Source organism: Panthera leo, chromosome D4, assembly GCF_018350215.1.
Source record: "Panthera leo isolate Ple1 chromosome D4, P.leo_Ple1_pat1.1, whole genome shotgun sequence".
Classification (NCBI taxonomy): Eukaryota; Metazoa; Chordata; class Mammalia; order Carnivora; family Felidae; genus Panthera; species Panthera leo.
Genome location: NC_056691.1, coordinates 67934001 through 67954842, shown reverse-complemented (window position 1 = coordinate 67954842; position 20842 = coordinate 67934001). Strand labels below are relative to the sequence as shown.

Here is a 20842-nt window from a genome sequence, read left to right as displayed (position 1 = left end):
ACCGTGAGACCATGACCTGAGCTGAAGTCAGACGTTCAACTGACTAACCCACCCAGGCGCCCCGTGTGACCAAAAGCTCTCTGCGTACACCCAGAATGATCTTTACAGAGAGGTGGGCAGGCTGGAAGGTGCTCACTAACTCCTGCATGGAGGTGGTCAAAGGAGGGGAGAAGAACAGAAGTGGCTGCCATTTTCACCAACATAAATGATTACTGACAGCAACCACGAGCACATCCCAGTTCCTTAGCAAGCGCTATTTAGGCTGGACCTACAGATGGCTCTAAGCAGGAAGAAGACGGATGGCCGCCGAGTACCTCTGTGCCGCCTCTGTGCACCTTCCAGGCAACTCTACTAGGCTGCAGTTACTCCTGTTTTTGCAAATTAGTAAAGCGAGGAACAGGGCTCTTGAGTAACTTTCCAGAGGTCGCAAATGTTGCCATTGGCCCAGCTGAGATCTGCATCCCTGCCTGTCCAACTGCAAATCCTTTATGTCCTACCATTTCCAAATTCCACTCCTGTTTCCCCTTCCAAGACGTTCTCAAGGAGACTGTTTTCCTTGTCCCAAAACCAAGGGGATCTCTAATCTAAAAACAAATCTAAAAACAAAGGACCTGTACATTTTCATTCACTAAAACTCCAGCTCTAACTACGGAAGAGCTCACAAATGAAATGGCTGCAGGCAACATGCAGGGGGAGGTGGGGGCGGCGTGGGAGATAGGGAGGATTTGTGCCTTTTCAGACAATCTGTAATCTGATTGTCACAAGGGAAAAAATAAAAGAGAGAGAGGATTTGGGTGCTTTTCCCATTAACATACCAAATGCTGTAGGGCTGGAAATGCGTGCGCTTGTTTATTTTGCACTCTCTCACCCTTGTGTTTAACTGCTCAAATTAAATTTCACACCAGTCTGCCCAGAGTATCGGTGCACGCGCCAGATATCCATAACTGGGATAAAATTAAAATCTGTGCTATTTATGCAGGGATCAAATATAGCGTGTGTTTTCATGCTGTGTCTGGATTTCAGAAGACTCTGAAAGTTTACAAATGGACGCGCACAACATATACTTATATTATTTAGAAACAGCAATGTATTATTAAGTCAAGAAAGCGTGATTTCTTCGCAGCGTCACTGAGTAGCTGTGTGCTTCCAGAGCATCAGTGTTTTGTGCACTGATGCGATTCTCCCCGTGAGCCCTCCCTCCCTTTGTTGCTGGCCTGCATTGACCCCCGGGGAATTTTCCCCACCCAAGGCCATGCCTTAGTCTCCACCACCACATTCTCACTGCAGGGCGGTCATTGCCTTGGGAGTCCTTGAATACAGCGACTAATTGGGCAGCAAAAAGCTGGCCAGAGGAAGCGTGGAAGGTGATGTCTGCTGCTCACTCCCCAGAGCTCTAATGCATATGTTATTTTCCCTATACAAAGAGTCAGTCGCTTATTTAGAAATATAAATATTTTTAAACCAAAGTAGAGCAGACAGCTAAGAAACACATGATTATAATGTAATCCACACATTTTCTTAGAATAGCAAATGTTGAACAGTCTTCTAACCATTCAGTTCCATGATTTGGTGTAATCGGGGGAAAAAAATGCTCGGGCATGAGCCAGCCAGAGCCTTAAGAAAGCCCATGCTATGATGTTCTAGTCCTTGAGTGCAGGGTTTCTCGGTAGTAGCACTACTGACATTTTGAGGCCAAATAAGTCTTTACTGTGGGGGCTGGACTATGCATTGTAGAATAGTTATCAGCATCCCTGGCCTCTACCTACCATATGCCAGCACGCCCCCACTTCCCCGGCAGTGACAATCAAAAATGCCTCCAGACGAACGCACCCTGAGGAGGCAAGATGCACTCCGGTCGAGCACCGCTGCTCTTACACAAAGTGTTGAGCATCACCTCCAGCTGCTCTGGGTTAAGACACGCGTGGACAAAAACCATGAGGAAGCTGGTGCTCACGGCAAGAGATAGGGGTACAGGCTGAACCCCTGGGACCAGCTCCCATGCCTCAGGAGCTCATGGGAAGTGCTGATACAAACTTTTCTGGCACCTTCCTTGAGAATGCATCCCCCTGCTCTGCTCTTCCTGTATTTTGTCATTTCTACTACGTCCACCCTCCGCCTCTGGCTCTGGTTCCGTTGAGCTCAGTGGAGCTGGACAACGGCTGGTATAATGTTCAACGTAACGAAGCCTCAAACACCTTGGAGACAGCCACGCAGTCAGCCCCCAGGCTTCACCTCTGCCTGTAAATAATCGCTTCTTTCAGACCTGTTTTTTAATGGGTCTCCCTTTCCATTCCTCTACCACCTTGGTCAGTTTTCTTGGCCATTTCCAATTTCACTATGTGTGTCTAAGTGAATTTTACCCAAAGTCGTGAGCACCCAAAATACTCTGGAGTTTAAATAATAACTCACGTAAATGACTGTGGCAATTTACCAAGAGCCCACTAGGTTTCAAGTGCTGTCAGGCACTCTACCCTCACTGTTGCTTTTTCTCTTCGTAACACTCTGCCAAGACAGTTTTATTATCTTTAGTTTATTGATGTGGAAACTGAGGACTGGTCTGGTGAACTACTTCCTCAGAGTCACTCTTCTAGCTCAGAACCAAGTTGTGACCTGGAAACACAGGTCTCCTGCCTGACCTTGGCCAGTGCCCTCCTCCTGGAACATCCGATCTGCACGTGGTGTATTTATGAGGCTTTTCCACCTAATCGTTTAAGAATACAAAAGCTACACGCATCTGTAAGGCAACCCTCTCTATCTGAATTTCTTTCGAATATCTACTGAATTAGATAATAGGAAACTTCCTGCTCACTTACCCTGAAACGTAAGACTTCCCAGTTCCAAACTAAGACATTCCCAACATCCCAAGTCTCTTATTTACATGGACTTTTACTAAGACATTAATTTTTTTTTTTCACTTTCTAAAAACATGGCTAACATGACCAAGATAAAACACAAGACAGACGGACTTTGAAAAGGCGGGCGAATCACCGGCTGTTTTCTGAATGAGGTTATTCATTATTGAGGCAAGTCAAGGACATAAAGTTAGAGACTGGAATGTTTCCAGGTATGGATGGAGCCCTGTCTTGGCTACAGAAGCTGAGTGCTAAGGGCTTTTTTTTTCCCCCTATGGGGGCAGCGACAACTGTGGGCCTTTCTTGACTTTACACCTCTCAAAATTACCTTGAGTAAAAAAACCAAGGCTTGAATCACACTCATTGTGACTCAGCTTCCAGAGCTGGCTGCAAAAATATTATGACTTCACCAGTTTGACTACAAGATAGATTCTGTCTCTCATCTCTTCCTACTCAAAAGTCGCTTGGGGCTGCAGCTGGACATAAAACCCAAGAGGCTGGACCCCAGAGTATGCCACACGGTAGCCTGCGGGAACTAAGGTGCAAAAGAGCCTAGAAGTGTGTGCCATCAAGCTCCCGTGGTGCTCAGTGGAAAAAATCGGCAGATTTGCAACTACAAGGAGGGCGGAGGGTCATTTCTGTTCAAAACAGAGAGAAACCACATCACTGTGGAGTCCAGAATCACCAAGTAAAAATTCTTCCTGAAAGGCAGACCACAACACACATGGGTTTCCTCCCCACAACCTGCCAAGTGTAAAGGAAGCATGGAGAGATTTGGAAGTCATTCACTCCAACAAACCCGTATGCAAATGATCGTGCTAAAGGGCGGAGACCCACTTTGGGCCAAAACCAAAGCCCCACCCATTACTCTCAGCCAAACAAGAGATAAAAGCCCAGTACTAGAAAGCCATTAAAAACATAACAAGAGTTTCTAAAAAAACAATCATTCCAAAACAGAACCCTAAACAGACACACATAAATATAAGGACAACGGTTCCTGGTAAGTTATTAAATGTGACGTTAGCTGGGCTACCACTGTGAAGCTAGAGAAAGCTGGGAACTGCACCTCTAATTCCAACAGGCAAAGGTATTTGATGGGGATGGAACGTGTACTTTCACAAATAAAATGAAAGATTGGCAAACTCACCGTATTTTGTTTTTCAAGAAAAACGACAGACATCAGATAAATTAGGGGAGGTTAGTTCTGTTCCAAAAAGACACCCACCTGTAGGATTCAGTGTTAAATTCAGTGTTTGCCTCAGTACTGGGGTTACAGGCTGGGACACAGAAGCTTTAAGCTAATACGCCAACTGGAGACCAGCCTCAGTGATTACACAGTTCCATAATTATAGATAAACTTCTCGGGGAAAACTGTGTTTCATCCCTATAATTCAGTCTGTACCCAATTTTCCGGGTGCACTTAGGTATGCAAGGTGCAGGCAGGCAAAGCTATGCATAAAGGGTCGTGCTTCCCGTGGTGGGAAACTGAGAAACTCTGTGGAAATGTACCCATGAAACTATCTCTTCCCTTGTTCATTGTCTCTCTTCCCATTAAAGTTCAAGTTCCTTCAGTGCACAGACCTTGACTGACTCTTCATGGCAGTATCCCTAGAGCGTAAAAGAATGCTAGCATATAGTCAATGTTCAATAAATATTTGTTGCCTTGAATGAAGACCCACCGAAAAGTCCTACCACCAACCTTTTCCTTCAAACAAAAATCTCAGGGCTTACTTTTTCCCTTTCTAAACTGGTCCAATCATGGCCAATCTCACCAAATTAACCTCACCCAAGTTCCTCAAAGAAATGGGTCTACCAATGCTTTGTTTCAATCTTTGCTAAATTGGTACTCCCATCTGTCTACTGAGTGAAGTTTAAACTCCTACATTGGCATCCGAGCCCTACCTAATTTGGCCAGAACACACGTCAGCTTTGTCCCCTGTTCCCGTCAGCCCCTCTCAGAACACTCTTAATGCCACTCTGTCAACACATCTTGTTTCCACCTACCTGCGCAGTTGAAATTTTTCCTCCTCCTCCCCCATGTAGTAGGTCAAAGAGTGCCCCTCAGAAATGTGTGTGCACCTAGAACCTCAGAAAGTGACCTTAGTGGGATAGGTCTCTGCAGATGTAACTAGTCAGGAGGAGGTCATAGTGGATTGGGGTGGGCCCTGAGCTCAAGGAGTAGTGTTCTTGTAAGAAGAGGAAACACACTCAGGGAAGGTCAGGGGCAGACAGATGCAGAGAAAGGAATGATACAGCTACAAGACAAGGATATTGGGAGCCACTGGAAGCCAGGCAGAGCCAAGGAAGGATTCTTGTTTAGAGCCTTCACTGGGAGCACAGCCCTGCTGTCTGTCAACTTGAGATCAGACTTCTGGGCCCCAGAGCAGCAAGAGAGTACACTGGTGTTTTAAGCCACCCAGGAAACCAACATACCCCACCCTCAGTCTTCTCTGCCTGCTGAAATGTCATCAGGGCTCAGTTTGAAAACCCTCCACCACGTTTCACTGCCCCGAACACAAATACGCCTGCCGCAGTGAATCTCCTAGATACCCATCCCTCGCTAGCACATGCTTCATTTCCTTGAGGAGGGTGGGTATCCGCCCTCCTACACCTCATCTTGCCCACGAACCCAGCACAGTGTGGCACGTAATGAATGCTTGCTGAATGCATGGATAAACAGTACGCTCTTTTTGGCCACAGCCAGCATAAACCCATGATCGCTGCCCATTCAGATTTCCCACGAGTGAAATGGATTCTCCTCCCTTTCCTCCCTATTTAAATATATCATTATGTCTAGGCATAAAAAGCTAAGGAAACTCTATTCTTGCAAGCAGGATCTCAGTCCAGGGCCAGTTCAGAAGCTGTTTTTCTTGCCTTTCGTCCCAAGTATTTTAATTAACCAAGGCCTCAGAAAGCTCTCTTACTGCAGGCCCTAGAGGCCAAAGATGTTTACTCCTCTGCAGAGCCAGGAGGGCACAGGTGCAGAAGGAACCACATCTTGTTACTTTGAGATCGGCCCCACCCTGAAGTTGCAAGGCAGACGCCCAGCCCCGTCTCTTGACTTGTCAAGACCAGCGTCCCACTGAGATGCCATTCTGAGTTGAGACGGGACCCTGAAGTCAGGCCAGGACACAGATGGCAGCCATGGCTGTCCTGAGGCACCTGCCGCCTGTGGTTCAGTGGTCCTCATCTCCGACCTCCAGCCCCACAGGGAACTCCATCCTCAGACCCAGCTGCCACCGCCACTAGAATGCTCAACGGGTGACACCGACCAACCTCCCAAGGATGAGACAGTGACCTGCTAGTTACAGGCATGGGCTGTGGGGCAGACAAGCCTGGGTTCAGAACCCAGATGGGTCACTTATTAGTCATTTGGATCTTGAGTCACTCTCCGCCTCTCTGAACCTTTTCCCCTTGTTATCAGGGATAGCAGTAATGCCCACCACAGAGGGTTTTGTGAGAATTCCATAAAATAACACTGAAATCACTCGGCGTGGCACTAGGTACTAGTGAGCACTCAGTAATAGTGACTGTTGTGGTTATTGATGTTGTCATTATCACTACCAATCCCCAGATACTCCTTTATTCCAGACTGTGCGCTTTCTGATCCTGAGAAGAACAGTATTTATATATGTAGATGGCTCTTTTGTTGTAAGTCACCTCTACAAATGAACAGAAGAGACTGTATGTAACCAGTGACGGGCAGTATGATGGATGGGTCACGGGATCGGAGGACTGGAGCTGACTCACAGCTGCACGGTTACCACTTGAGTGACTCCAGCTCAACTGCCTGGCCCTCATGGTCCCTGAGGGACTTACCACTGTATTTGTGGTGGGGATGATACACACTACATCGTACGTGGTCCCCTTCAGGGGACCCCACTGGAGAAATTCCTTCCGGATTCAGTGTCGAGGATTCCTGGAAATCTCCCGAACAAAATTTCAAAGGTCTAACAGGCACTTTAAGTCCATTTGCTTCTCTGCCGCGGGAGGCTGGAACCTCAGAGCCAAGTAAATCCACAGCCCACCGTTGACAGGTGCACAGCACCTCAGGGCATATGCTGGACACCAAGCTCTTGGGGAACCTCTTCCTACTTCCGGGGGACTTTCCAGTTGCTTCGTATTTTGCACTTCTGCCCCGATCTCCCCATTTGTTTTCATCCTACAGTGCTGCACAAACACCTTTAAGATACCTTAAATTCTTTGTGAGGTGACCGCAAATAACTAGAGCAAATCAAAGAAAAAGCGGTTTGTTTCAGTTTCCTGTTTCACACATGTGGAGCGGGCACACAAGTGACAGCACTAGCCCTCACGATGCCGTTGGATAGGAGTGACTTAGCGTCAAGTGCAGCGTTCGCAGCGTTAGCATTTACGCCCTGTGCCCCTTACCCGCTTTCTAGAATTCTCGGCTCAGGGAAGGAAAACCCTTGAGCTCGCTAGACAGTGAAGCTCTGACTCCGCCAGGCAGCAAGATGGGAACCCAGAGGGAATCAGCCATAGAAGTGAGGCCTCCCCATTTCTGTTTGCTCAGCAGCAACACTACTCACAGCCGCTCCCCGCACTGGGAGGGGGCACAGAGCCACCACAACACATGGGCCGGGGGACCAGAAGTCAGGTGACCCAGGTGCAACACCGGGTGGGACTACTCTGGCCAAGAATTCCCGCCTAATGTTCCTATGCTGTTTCTCCCCGCTTGCAGGCGGACGTCCCGGCCGGCAGCGACCTCACATCTCGTTAGAGTGGCCTTCCGCGGGGCGCGCAGCAGAGATGGGCGAAGTGTCACAAAATGCAATGGCCCAAGCCCGCGGCTCTGGGGAAATGTGGGCAACTTTGAAAATGCTCAGAAAACATGCAGCATTTCAGGGTGAGTGACATCTCAGCAGGATGGCAGAAGACACTCACTGCTTTTGAGGCACCTGTGGCAAAGAGTAAAAAGCTTCTTGAAAGGTTAAAGGCGAAGGAAGGCAGACGAGAAAGAAGAGGAAGACGAAGAGGGAGGGAAGGAACGAAGGACAGATGGAAAGATCGGTGGATGATGGAAACAGCAAGAGATCAGTGGTATTCCGGTATTCTTTCTCCATCCACCTCTGGCTTGAATCTTTTTAGGACAAAGTAGTTTTTACATAAACATATTTTTCCTTCCAATGCGGAGGAAGCCTGTTGTTTAACAGTGTTTTAATTGGCCAAGAGTAAACTCAACTGCAAGAAAAACCAAAGAGGACTTGAATGAAATATCCCTGTTTATCAACAGGAACCAACATTTACGGAACACCCGGTATGCCTCCGCTAGGGAACACACTAGACCTTTTGCACGTTATTTCGTAGGCTTGACTGTCCTCTCTTTTTATAGACGAGACAGCGGGTGAATACAAGAGGCTTTAAAACCAGAATTTAAATCTGAAGCCTATGGTATTTCTAAGACATATCAGGCCACTTTTATTTTTAAGAGTTTTCTCTCTCCATCCATTTCAAGGGAAACTCTGCATTCTGCTTTTCAGAAATCATCATTTTGGTCTCCCTCCAGGGAATTGCTTACAACCATATAGCAGCTCTTCACATTTTATAAATGAGTCCTCACCCGCCCATTCTGTTTCTCATTCACTCCTTCCTCAGCAAGGTTGTGAGGGCAGAGGAATGACAAGGTGAAAATCCCTGACGCTGAGAAGCCCCAGAGAAGCATGCATGGCAGAGCCCTGCACCTTTGCCTCCCTCCACGGGGAGGAAATCCTCGCAGCAGGAAGGAGTTTTTACCGTTGGCCATCACTGTGGCGGTCCCTGTGATTTCCTGCCTGGAGAGAAGGTGAGGAACAGGGGACCAAGGAAAAGGTGCCAAGGCCACCCTGAGAGGGCGTCCCTGTAATCCACCCTCACCCCTGTACCCCAAGAAAACCGCCATTTAGGAAGGTTACCTCGGTGCAGCACGATGTGGTCGATCATGTTGCGTTTGTATTTGGTGTGATAGAGGCAGAGAGGGCAGCGGAGATCTTTGGGGCCCTCCTCAGGAACCGCCGAATGCCCGGCTTCCACGTGCATAGTAAAAGCAGATCTGGGAGAGAGGTGTGGGGGACAGGCAATGAGTGTGATAGGGGATCATGTCACCCACACATCCCCTGCTGGCTATCTTCCTACGGGGCCTCTGGGTGTGACACCCCAGCTTGAGGGGCCAAAGTTGTAGTCGTTAATCATGTTGCTGACCACAGGCTCCTTGGTCACTCCTCAGACAACTGAACATTGTCGTGCAGCGGTAACTTCTTTTTGAAAGTTTTGCCACTTGGCTGGGTTCACAGCTTAGTTTGAAAAGCAATGGATTTCCCCATACACTTTAGTCTTCAAGATTAAAAGTTGCCTATTAAAAATATAAAACCAAAATCCCTATGAGAACATATTTCTCATCACACTCGGAAGGAGAGGGACTAGAATCAGGCTAATTGACTGGCTGCCCATGTGACTCTTCACAGGTAAGAGTGGGGAGGGCAAGTTGGCTGGGACATCATGGCGGCAGACGATCAGGTAAACCAAATACGGCTGTTGTAACAGCCTGAGGGGGGAAGGAAGGATTATCGTTGCCTTCCCCCCCATCCTTTTAAAAACTGCCGCATTTACAAAGCCTTAAATGTCTCGTAAAAATGGACGAAACCAAGAGTTTAATGGGCAAGGTCCCATTCTTATTAATGCAAATACTTCTCTCCAGGGAGACACATACACCTGTCAGGGGGCCCTTGTCATCTGGGTCTTTAGCCTTTTCCCATTTCTAAGGTCACATGCATATTTATCTGAAAAACAACTGAACCAAATTAATAGCCAGAGATAGAACACATTTTCCAAAAAATCCCCCAACTAAGATGTTGGTGGAAAAGAGACTTGTTCTTCCAATTCATGTTTTTCTTTGGCCACGAAGCCCACTTTCGCCCTCCTTGTTGTCTGGGGTCTATATTGAGTACTAGAGTAGCCGAAGGCTCTGGTCTTAATTGCAACAGGAAGAGACAGTAACAGCCTCTATCTGTAACACAGCACCTACTATTATATTATTAGAATAGCTCTCCATGATACTGTAACACTTATTAGTGTTTCCTTTGTGCCAGCACTATTCTGAGCGCTTTGGATAGAATGTTCATTTATTCCTCACATGAGTCTTAGAAGTTAGGTAGTATTATTATCTTTTTTTCACAGGTAAGGAACAGGTGGAACAGAGAAGCTTAGGCACTTGTCCTAAGTCACAGAGCCAGTCGGTGGCAAAGCTGGGATTCAAACCCAGGCAGTCAGGCTCCAAGGTAACCACTCGTAACCACTAACCTAAGCAGTGTTGCACAGGATGAGATTAACTCACAAGAGTCTAGATTACACCCTTGGACACACTCCATTCTTTGAGTTCGCCAATTCTGTTATACACAGGAGCAAAGGGGACTTTGGATTATCTTTTTCCAGATTGGAACCATCTCCCTAAAATTGGCTCAGTTCTAGTCTTCACAGTGCTGGAGTCTTGATTCTCTGGCTGTCTTTCAACAATATGATCTTAAGAAATACAAATTTCCTATAAGGGTAGCAGGGAAATCACAATTGCTGGGTTCTCTCTTGACTTTCACTTTGCTTTCAAAAACATATACATATTTTTTTCAAAGACAAATTTAAAAAAGGGAGGATAGTCCTCCGAGGGAAAAACACTCATTGCTTCATGCACTGGGCCAGAGAAATCCCTTACCGCAAACTCACACTTCCTGGGTGCCCACTGGCTCTAATTTTTAAATCCGTTTGTTCTGATAGAGCTCTTCATCCCAAACCCCTTTCACAAACCCCAAAGCAGTCCTCTGGAAGTAGCCTCCTTTTGTGAAGATTGGACCTAATGCCTGTATCATCCCACGGGCAGGGCCTCCCCTGAGCTCCAAGCAGGAGAGTGTAGGGAAGAGTGTGGTGAGGGGCGGAACAGGCGCAGCCACCTTGTGTTTCGGGGCTGTTCTTCATGTCACTTACTTAAAGCCTGTGTAAAAGGAGCAGTCTTTGCACTTGAAGAGCTTCTTCCCGCCGTGCTTGTCCCTGTAATGGCGTCTGATGCTCTGGATGTAGCCAGAGGAGAATTCACAGAATTCGCAGTGAAGAACAGCTTCGGTTTTCTGCTCAGCACCCCCGGCGGCCCCAGAAAGAGGCACGGGGCTAACACGGCTGTTGTTCCTTGCCAGGGCAGCGGACTGGTAGTGGTTCAACTGCTGCTGAACATCTGGAGGTTCTGAGTAGGAGGAGTCTGTGGACAGACGGGGAAAACGAGACCGGACACAGAGAACACAGTAGAGGTTTGACACTTGAAAGCCCCGACATTAGTGTGGAGTATTTTTTTTTTTTTTTTTTTTTTAAAGATGAGGACTATGATCCGTCTTTCATCTTCATTTACATCCTACAACACAGATCTGGGGAAAGGCAGGTAGGAAGAAAGCGTCACTTCTTTGAGGGCTCACAGCATTTAAAAATAAAACTCTGAGGTTAAAGGTTTCAAAGTGAAGGAAGAAAATAAACTGTTTTTAAAAAGGAAATCACAGCGTGGCAACAGGCTGCCAAGGTATACCTGTCCTTGCAGGGGAGAGGAATAAATGCAAGAATGTACAAGGCATCCACACGAGAAAGGAAAGTAGTTGATGCAATATCTCCTCCTCTGGAGCCCAGAATGATTCAAGGGGGGAAAAAAAGGTCTTTAACAGAAATGTTCGAGCACATGGTGCTCACAAATATAAAAATGTTTTATGCCTTCACAGTCAAATGATTTAAAATTTAAAATATAAAGATCTAATAGTGTTCTCCTGGAATGGATGTTTAAAGCTTAGTCAGCATTAAGATGGAGATTTATTCATAAATCCCATTAAAATGAAACTCCAAATAAGTTTCCCTAAAAGGTATTTTAAAGTTTGCAATTCGGAGGAAAATGTCGGGAAATGACAGGCATAAATCTTAGCCCTGAGAAGCTTCAATGGCATGTGGTGGAGAAATCTGATCTAGATGGGAGGTAGGAAAATCTCCGTTTCTTAAAAAAGAGAGAGAGAGAGAGAGAGAGAGAGAGAGTAAAAGAAAGGTCTTGAACCTTTTCCCAACACGCTGCTTTGAGTGTTGGGGCTACGCATTCAACACCATTGTCCCGCAGAACCTACGGCTGCCTATGACTGGCACAAATGAAGTCCATGAATACCGCACAGATGAATTTCAGTGTAACTTTCCTTGAAAAGACAACAAAGGGCTCTTTTTTTTAAGGCTTTCAAAAAGCGGGGGGCGGGGGGAAAGGGGATAGAAACTGTACCAGCCTCCTCCTGATTTGATGGACACTTAATTTTCCAAAGCCCGATTCCCCGAGGCAGGACGTGGAGGAATTCTGTAAAACCCGTATTGGATGAAACCAGAGTCCATCCATCCCGTCGGCCTCTTGGAGAAGAAAAACAAAAACAGAGCAGCCTCCCTTATTGTGAGGCCACCTCCTGTCTTCAAAATCCTCAAATACCTTCCGTTCTTGCTCTCCTCTCCCCCCCTCCTCAATTTGTATTCCTCAAGATTGAGAAAAACCCCTTTGGAAATTGTAAACAAACCTGCCACACACACAAAAATAAAACAAAAGGAAACTTGAACAATACCTCCGAGCCTCCTTGGGTTCATTACCAGGTATAAACTGAAGACAAAGGAAGAAAGGAATGACACAAGTGAATTCATTTTACCCAAGTCTTTTATCTCTGGTTTCTTTATTCCTCAGCCCTAGCTGATGAACCCACTCAGGATCACAATACCTCAATTGTCAACTTCTCATTCTTTCTTTCAATAGCAGGTTTGTTTACCATTTCATGGATTGTTCGAGATGTTTTCTATTTAAGCTCTCAAGACTAGTTTCTGCTTAAAATACACGCACAGTAAAGCACGAGGCACATTCCGCCTCTCCTGTTAACACAGGCTTGAGCTTCAGGTTGGGCATTGCCCAGCCACCATCCCGACAAGCCCATCCTTCCTCTTGTTTGCTCTTTGCTCTGCGGGATTGGAATTCCGTGCCCAGCAAGGCCAAAGCCAGGTCCACGGCCCGTGAGCCGTCTGCCACCCGCAAATCTGCCCAGAGACCAGAAACAAACACCCCAAGGAACAGTCCGTTTCTCAAAAAGCGGCCACCAACAACAAGACACAGCACCCAGCTCAGCATGTCCTGCCGGTCTGCTGCTAGTCACATCAGACAGACAGACCCCTGACAACGTCAATCCCTTTACAGCAGAAGTCGTAAAGAAGTAAGTTTTCCCCAAGCAGATAACAGGCCATGTAAATTCATCTCCCCCTGCTTTCCACCCAGCCCAACTTAACACCTACGCTAATCTCTTAGGGAGACTCCGTCCAACGGAAGGGAGTTTCCTTGGATTTAACACATTTTTCTTGTCTCTAGGGTCTACTGCGTTTTATTCCATCCATCCCAAAAAGCGAATTCTAAATTTTGACTTCAGCATATATGTTATATGAAACTTGAAGAAATAGAAATGCAAGAAGTCGTAGGAAAAGCATTCCAAGAAAGGGAGGCTCATCACCCTTCCGTCTTAAATGGCAAAAGGAACAGCCTCATGTATCATGCTATGAATTCCTTTTTGCCTGGCTAAAATCAGATGGACAGGTGGTTCATTTACAAAGACAGGCAAACCTCACCGCCTATGGTACATCTGTAGTAAAGCCTAGGTTACAACATTTTGGGTCTCCTTAGAGCTTTACTTTCCTCTCTGGTGCCAAGATATACTATGTCTCTCATTCTCTCTCACTTGGGAGTTTGTGAATAATGTACAATTTTAGCACTTTGGGCACTAAAGTGACAAAGACGCGAGCGTGTATGATTTCACCCATCTTAAAAAAGCCCACTTGCTAACTACCTAAAATTCCAGCTTGTTCACAAGGCACAGCCTGAAGAGCAGGAACAGGGTCGTTTTGTGCCCAGGTTAGAAAGGCAAACAGATTGTTAGTACTGAAGGGCACATCACCAAGGTTAAATATCATCATTAAGACCATTTTCTTCATTCCAAGCTTATGGAAAGTGAAACCACTCTGTGCTTCAGACAGCCAGGCTTGCGGTCACTGGGAAATATGGCAGCAGAAGCACAGGAGTGTAAATCCAGTGGGAAACTAAACCAGGCTACGTCTTTGTCACCTGGATGGCCAGGAATACTTATGATGGCACCAACAGCAGAGATGATGCTGGTCCCTATGTTCCTGACCCAACCCGGAGATATGCAGTCTATCAATTTAATTCTCTGACCTGTGACTCTATTTATGTGCAAAGTTTTAGAAATTACATCATACTGTACAGCTGTAGCTGTAAAATAAATCTAAGTCACATTAGCTATCCATTTTGTAAACTATCCATGGAAAGAATTCTATTTTGTAAAATCAGGATCAAACTAGACTTTTAGCGTGGATGGTCATGGTGCTTACTGACACGGGTTTGGAATTTATTGAACACCCAGCAATTAATTCTCACAACGATGGTGTGCAGTGTGAGTTCTCATCCCAATTTCACCGATGAGGTAGTCGACACAGCTGGCTATACAGCTAGTAAGAGGCAGAGGTTGGATTTGGACAAAGATTCGTCTGACTCTAAAATCTGAGTCTTGCCCATCAGGCATCTATATCTAATGGTGACCTCAGGTCCCACGATGCACGTCAGAAGAACGAGAAAGAACATCAGAGTGTTCCATCAACGATAAATATGTAGCAGAGAGGAGAGAGAAAAGGTGACAGAAAAATTGAAATACTTGGGAAAATAATTTCAGAACAGATAGAAATGAAAACAGGATAGAAAATAACAGTAAACTGGATGTGAAAGGAAACACTAAAATAAGCATTTCAGAGGACATGGGGGAAAAAAATAAAGCAAGATTCGTCGAAAAGAAAAAGAATCTCCAAACCTTCAAGACGTTTTATAGAAACAAAACACTGCGATCACACAGGAGGCAATTCTACAAGCAGGTGGCACAGGAGAGCACTACAAATACCCAGATGGGAAACCAGCCAGCCCAAATGTCATGCTTTCATTAGATGCTTGATAAACTGCCCCCAAATAATAATGCTCTGAAATTCCTCAGGTGGGGTGTGCCTGGAAAAATAAATGTACATGGATGGGAGACGGGTACTTTCCGGGGCTTCTGGGACAGGATTTCAAACCAGGGAGGGGGTGGGGTTCCAGATGAAACCTCTCGCCCCTCTCACGTAGCCATGTTCTTGGAGAAACGGAAGATTTCTTCTTGCCATACTCGAGCTCCCACAATGCCAGCCAAACCTGGGTGACTATCAGTTCGAGAGGGTTTTTTTTTTTTTTTTCTTGTTTTTTCTCCGGAAATTAGCCATCACAGAAACGATCACAAAAAATGTAATTTTATAAGGGCAGATGACAAACGAGTCAACTCTGGGAGTGGAATGAAGCTTTCTTGAATATTCTGATGCTCCCCACATTTGGTCAGCACCCTGTCAGTGCCAGGCTGTGTGCTGGCTCTAGGGACTCAAAGCCAAGGAAGACACAAGGGGCACCTTTCCAGAGCTCAGGTGTAGCGGGAGAGGGAGCAGAGCTGTTGTGACAACACAGGTCTTCTCCACGTCTTGCAAGCTCACCCCATTGACTGAAGGAACAAAAGAGGCGAGGAGAACAAATGAACAGTAATGGGAGAATTTAACTATTCCAAGATTAAGGGAGACACAAGGAAGAGTAAGAATCAATTGGGCAGTAAATTGTAGGAGCTGCGGAGGACAGCCCCCTTATGCACTGAGCGATCCAAAAAGGAAGCTGTACAGGACGATCAATTCTCAATTTTCTGCAGCTCCACAGAGAGGAAGTGAGTGAAGGTGAAAAAGTCGCAGAAGAATCTTGGTGCCAGCAACGACATTTAATTACATTTGAGCTAGATTTTCATGCAGACTTTGGGAGGCAGGCTCTTTGGTCAGTGCAAACCGAGTACCAGGAGAAAATAAAAGACAAAGGATTTTAGAGAAGCAAACTGTAGATGGGGTCAGGGGGGCAAGTGATTAAATTATATCCATTTGTCCGCAAATATACACTGTACATCAAAATCAACAGGAGACTCCGTTCTGGGGCAGTAGGACTGGGTTCCTGCCCTCAAGCGGCTCCCGGATAGACATGTAAATAACTGTGATTCCGTGCAAAAAATAAACGTCTTCATAGAGGCATCCACAAAGAACTAGTGGAGAAGAAGCAAAATCAGTATGCAGTGACTGATGAAACGTGGGTCTCGGAGAGACGAGGGGAATGTGAAGAGAAACCTGAATGTCCTTTAATAACTAGTATTAGTGTGTTCATTAATGAAATCACCACTAGACATGAAGATGCTGGAATGTTCAATTCACCAACACTTCCACCTTAAGTCATAAATAGAAATGAAGTAACTACATTCTTATCACCACGAGAAAAAGCGACATGGGGCACCCGAGTGGCTCAGTGGGTTAAACGTCTGACTCTTGGTTTCAGCTCAAGACATGATCTCACGGTTCATGCGATCAAGCCCCGTGTCGGGCTCTGGGCTGACAGTGTGGAGCCCGCTAGGGATTTCTCTCTTCTTCTCTCTCTCTCTGCCCCTCCCCAACCTGTGCTCTTTCTCTCTCTCTCTCAAAATAAATCAACTTAAAAACAAAACTTTAAAAAAAAGAAAAAGAAAAAAAAGAAAAACTGACTTAATTCCAACAGGGAAAAGGAACCAAGATCAGAGGATGAGTTTGAACAGAAAAATACGTACACCCAAGAGTGGGGTACACTGCATGAAGGAGAATTTAAAATCTTCTAACATAGCACAGAAAGTTCAAACTAATGCACAAATTGTAGTTTTCTTTAGAAAAGCAGGCGATTGAGCAGCTCAGGTTTGGTACTATAAGGAACCAGAAATAGGATATTACCTGTGGATAATTTAACCACAAATATTGTAAATATCCAAAGTATGGAGGGGGTGTGGGTGGGACCCAAATATGCTGGAAATACAGCCCGCTATTTCCAGCCAAGAAATCATAGAAAATTGGAGAAGGGCACACTAACAATGATGAGGGCAGTTAAAGACCTACTTGAGTGAACAGCCAGGAAACTTTTGGAATGCCATGCAATTTCTACCACCCCACTGCTAATAAACTTGAGCCTGGGGACAAAAATAGTCCAAGTGTGTTCACCTGGGTGCTAGTGACCCAGGTATCTGGGTGGGGAGAGAGAACCCTGCTGCAATGGGAAACCCAGCTGAGCTTTGAGTTGATTTGAGTCTTCACCTAAAGCTGAAAAAAAATTCGGACTCCTTAAACCCAACATGCTGAAGACTGACTTCCTCTTTGCCCACACTTCCCTTCTGCGCCCTTGCCCACGTGTCTGAATGTCAGTGAACAGCTCACCGGTTCGTCCAACTTCATACCGTGAGATTCTTCCTCCAAACTGCCCTGTGGCGACAGCGCTTCAGCCAAGTGCCACGTCCTGGAGACGTGTGTCATATTCGGCTCCAATCGTTTCCCCCTGTAGGTCTTCCCTTCCCATTGTCCACTCAGGTCCTCACAACCTGAGGGCACAGCTCTCACAGCCTATGTGGTCTTCCTTCCTCTGACGTCTGTTCTAGTTCAGCCTGCGTGCACGTCACAGATCTGTAGCATGCATCACTTACGTGGCTACCATAGGAGGATGGCCCCGCGCCCAAAGGCGAAGTCTCGATTCCTTAGTGCGGTACACAGAGCTCTTCAGTTCGGCCCCAGAGCCCGTTTTCAGCCTCACTTCTGGCTAGTTCCCAACTCCTTGCTCATTCTACCTATTTCATCGTTGGGAATCCTTGATCAGGGCTACTAAGTGCTCTTCCTCTTCTTTTTGGCTGGCAAACACCTACCCATCCTTCAAAGCTCAGCTGAAATGTCACCTGTTCTATGACAATTTTCCCCAACCATCCAGATAGGAATCTGCTCTCCTCTGTGCTTCGTCAACACAGACGCATCGAGATTCCCATCCTGGTCTCATTACACTTTCACGTTCCCCCAGACTTCTTTGTACCTGTTGTATTTGTTCCTGAGCTTGTTCAATTTAATTAGTATTACCTAACATGATGAAATATGGGTATAAAGTGTCATTTCTATGAAGCTACATTGAATGCTTTGAAAAGACTTGATAAAGTCAAGTTGCTAAAAAAAAAATTTCTGTCAAATTATGTTTTGGCAGGACCAACTATAAAAGATTGAGAACATAAAAATCTAGAAGGACTCTGCTCTAAGACTGTTCCACAAATGTCTAAATTATCACTCCACTTAAAAGAAACTGAATCTGGAACTGGCACATAACACAATGTAGGTGCCTGTGGTTTATATAAGAGAGGAACTAGGGAACTCCAATCAAAGGACCCAGACTCAAATACATAAGCTTGACCGTATGTCCCAATACTGATGAAGAAATCAATTTCTTAAGTGAAAGTAAAATGCTTAAGGCATTTTAAAAAAGATTCCCTACCTTTAGAACCTTTCAAATGTAACTGAGAAGGTGGCTATTGATTACATCAAATGAGAGTTTCTACTGTTTCAATCTATGTATTTGCCCCCAATTTTACATTAATTTAGAAAATACTTATTGAGAAGCATCTACATGCCAGGCACCTCGAAGCACTTGGGATACATCAGTGAAAAAAAAACAAGGGTCCTTGTGGAACTTACATTTTAGATCGGCAAGAACAGTACCTCACGTGCTTTTACGGCCACAGAGACTCCTGGTCCTTTCATGAAGAAAGGTGTTTAGGAGAATGTTCCTGGATTGAATTTGTGGGCAACTTTCCTAAATCTAGGCCTGTCTGCCTGTCTATCTATCCATCCATCCATCGCCTATCATTTTACGTTAAACAGTATGTTGTCAAGATGATACACAGATTCAAAAGTTTACTTATTTAATAATTTTTCTTGAGTTCTATCTGAATCCTTTGGAAACCCCATTTAATCCTTTTGTTGCTCAAGGTACCTGTTGTTTACTTCATGCTACTAACACAGAGCAGAACTTGGCATCCAGAAGGATACCACCAACCACAAATCATCGACGCAACTTTCCAAGCATTTCCTTTGAAGAGTCTCAAAAATGTTCTCTATGGGCCATTCCCAAAGAAAATTGTATTAGAAACTAAGCTATGAAACACAAGCCATTTCAACTCCTTCTGGATAGTGTCTAAAGGGGAACATAAATCTCCAGAGGCAGCCACGTTATTTTATTTCCTTCTTTTGATTACGCCTTGAAAATCTCCAGGCCAAGGACTCTAGCACCTCCTCGTCTTCCATCATCAGTGGAGCTCTCTGGCCTGGATGCACAAGATTATGATACAATGGCCAGGGGGACAATGGGCACTGGATGACTATATATAGGAATTCTGGGCTTGGTTGTCATGGAGGCAAATGGAAAAACAAACGTCTAATCCTGAAAATAAGGTTGAGGCCAAACTTGAAGGAAACACACTTTGAAAACTTCCTGTCATTCTGATGAGTAAAAACAAAACCTTGAAATATGATCAGGGAATAGATGAGAAAACAAACCAAAACAAAACAAAAAATTAGTCTTCAAAATGACAAAAACACAGCAAAAAACAGAGGAGGGGCAACCTTCTCTTCTTGAGACTTAGTGTCCCATCATATTTTAGTTCATTGAAACGGTCTCTCAAAGGCCTTATTTTACATGAAGCTTCCTGTTCTCTCTCTCTTTGGGGGGAATCCAGGCAAGTCTGATTTCAGACAAAGAAGATTCTCAGACTTGCAGCTCACCGGGCCCTATATTTGGCGACAAAACCATTTGTCTCTCAGTGGTTTTTTTCAAATGGCATCACCAGCCACCCAGTCAATGAAATCAGAAGAAATCCTTGATTCGTTTCTTTTGTTCTACACGTTCAATGAGTGAGAAGCTCTGTTGGTTTGACCTCCTGAAAAGCACTTACTCTGTGATCCACTCACTGCCCCAACGCCATGGCTTGTTCAGGCCCTTATGGTTGCTGACATGAACTTCCAAAATATGTTCCCATTTTCAAGTTTCTTCTCCTCCTAAGATTCCTTTCTTTTCTAAAAGCAAACATGACCATGGGATTCACCATGTCTCACAGGAAAAGGTCCAAACTCTGCTGTGGTGCTCCCGGTCTCCTGTTCCTCCCCAGACCTACCTCACCCCCCACCCACCCTGCTCCCACCCTGCTTGTTGCCAGCCACCCAGAAGGTTCCTAACATTCACTGCGGGCTTTGCTCTCACAGCATCATTCAGTCTTGCAATGCCTTTCTGCTGCATTTCAGCCTTTTCAACTCACATGATCTTTCAAAACAGAACTCAATTCAAATCTGCCATCACTATAAAGGTCTTCCTTGATCTTTCTAGACATACCTATTAAAATCCCTACTAGTGCTCATCATGTGGCATTGAAGTTAACTTATTTTACCTCCACCAAAGCAGGATCTCTTTCAAAGTAGGATATCCATCCATCCATCCATCCATCCATCCATCCATCTATAATCCATGCATCTAGCAAGTTCATATCTTAGTTCATCTAGCAAATTCAGAACTTAGCTCATGGCCTGGCCCAAAACAGGTCCTCAATAAATGTGTTACTAAGATCCAAAGAGAGTTCAAACTGAAAAAAGTGTTCTGGAAAACCAGATTTAAAAGGAAAATCCAATTAACCAAATGTCACTCTCTCCTTGCATACTGAGGTGGATAGAGGCTTCCTATTGAAACACTGACCCACTTTTACTGAAGCAAGCCTGGGCCTTTTTAAAATTACCTGAAGAATGGCTTCTGGAACATGTGAGAATTTGAATGGCAAGAAATTCATAATCTCTGCCCATCCCAAGGAGCCAAAGGCATCATTTCTGGTCTTGACCCCAAATCTGCTATTAAGTCTAAACTTGGAAACAGATAGTATCAGGATATCTGGGAACCACTTTAGTTGATTCTATATGCAACTCTCTCCTCCCTTTTCTGCACCCACTGACAGGCACAGATGTGTGTAGAATGTGCAGGTGTAACTGGC

The 20842-nt window shown here is 45.3% G+C and overlaps 1 protein-coding gene across 6 annotated transcripts in view; it reads right to left on the bottom strand.

Annotated features, from left to right (window-relative positions):
- ZNF462 (zinc finger protein 462) overlaps nucleotides 1-20842 on the bottom strand; it is a 144581-nt gene that overhangs the window by 21364 nt on the left and 102375 nt on the right. For all 6 annotated transcript variants that reach the window (XR_006195776.1, XM_042912427.1, XM_042912428.1 and 3 more), the window contains 2 exons: nucleotides 10821-11088; nucleotides 8762-8898 (listed from right to left, as the gene is read on the bottom strand). Coding sequence is in view for 5 of the 6 variants with exons in the window: in XM_042912427.1 (XP_042768361.1) it covers nucleotides 8762-8898; nucleotides 10821-11088 (405 nt within the window). In the remaining variant the exon portion in view is untranslated. The remainder of the gene's footprint in view (nucleotides 1-8761; nucleotides 8899-10820; nucleotides 11089-20842) is intronic.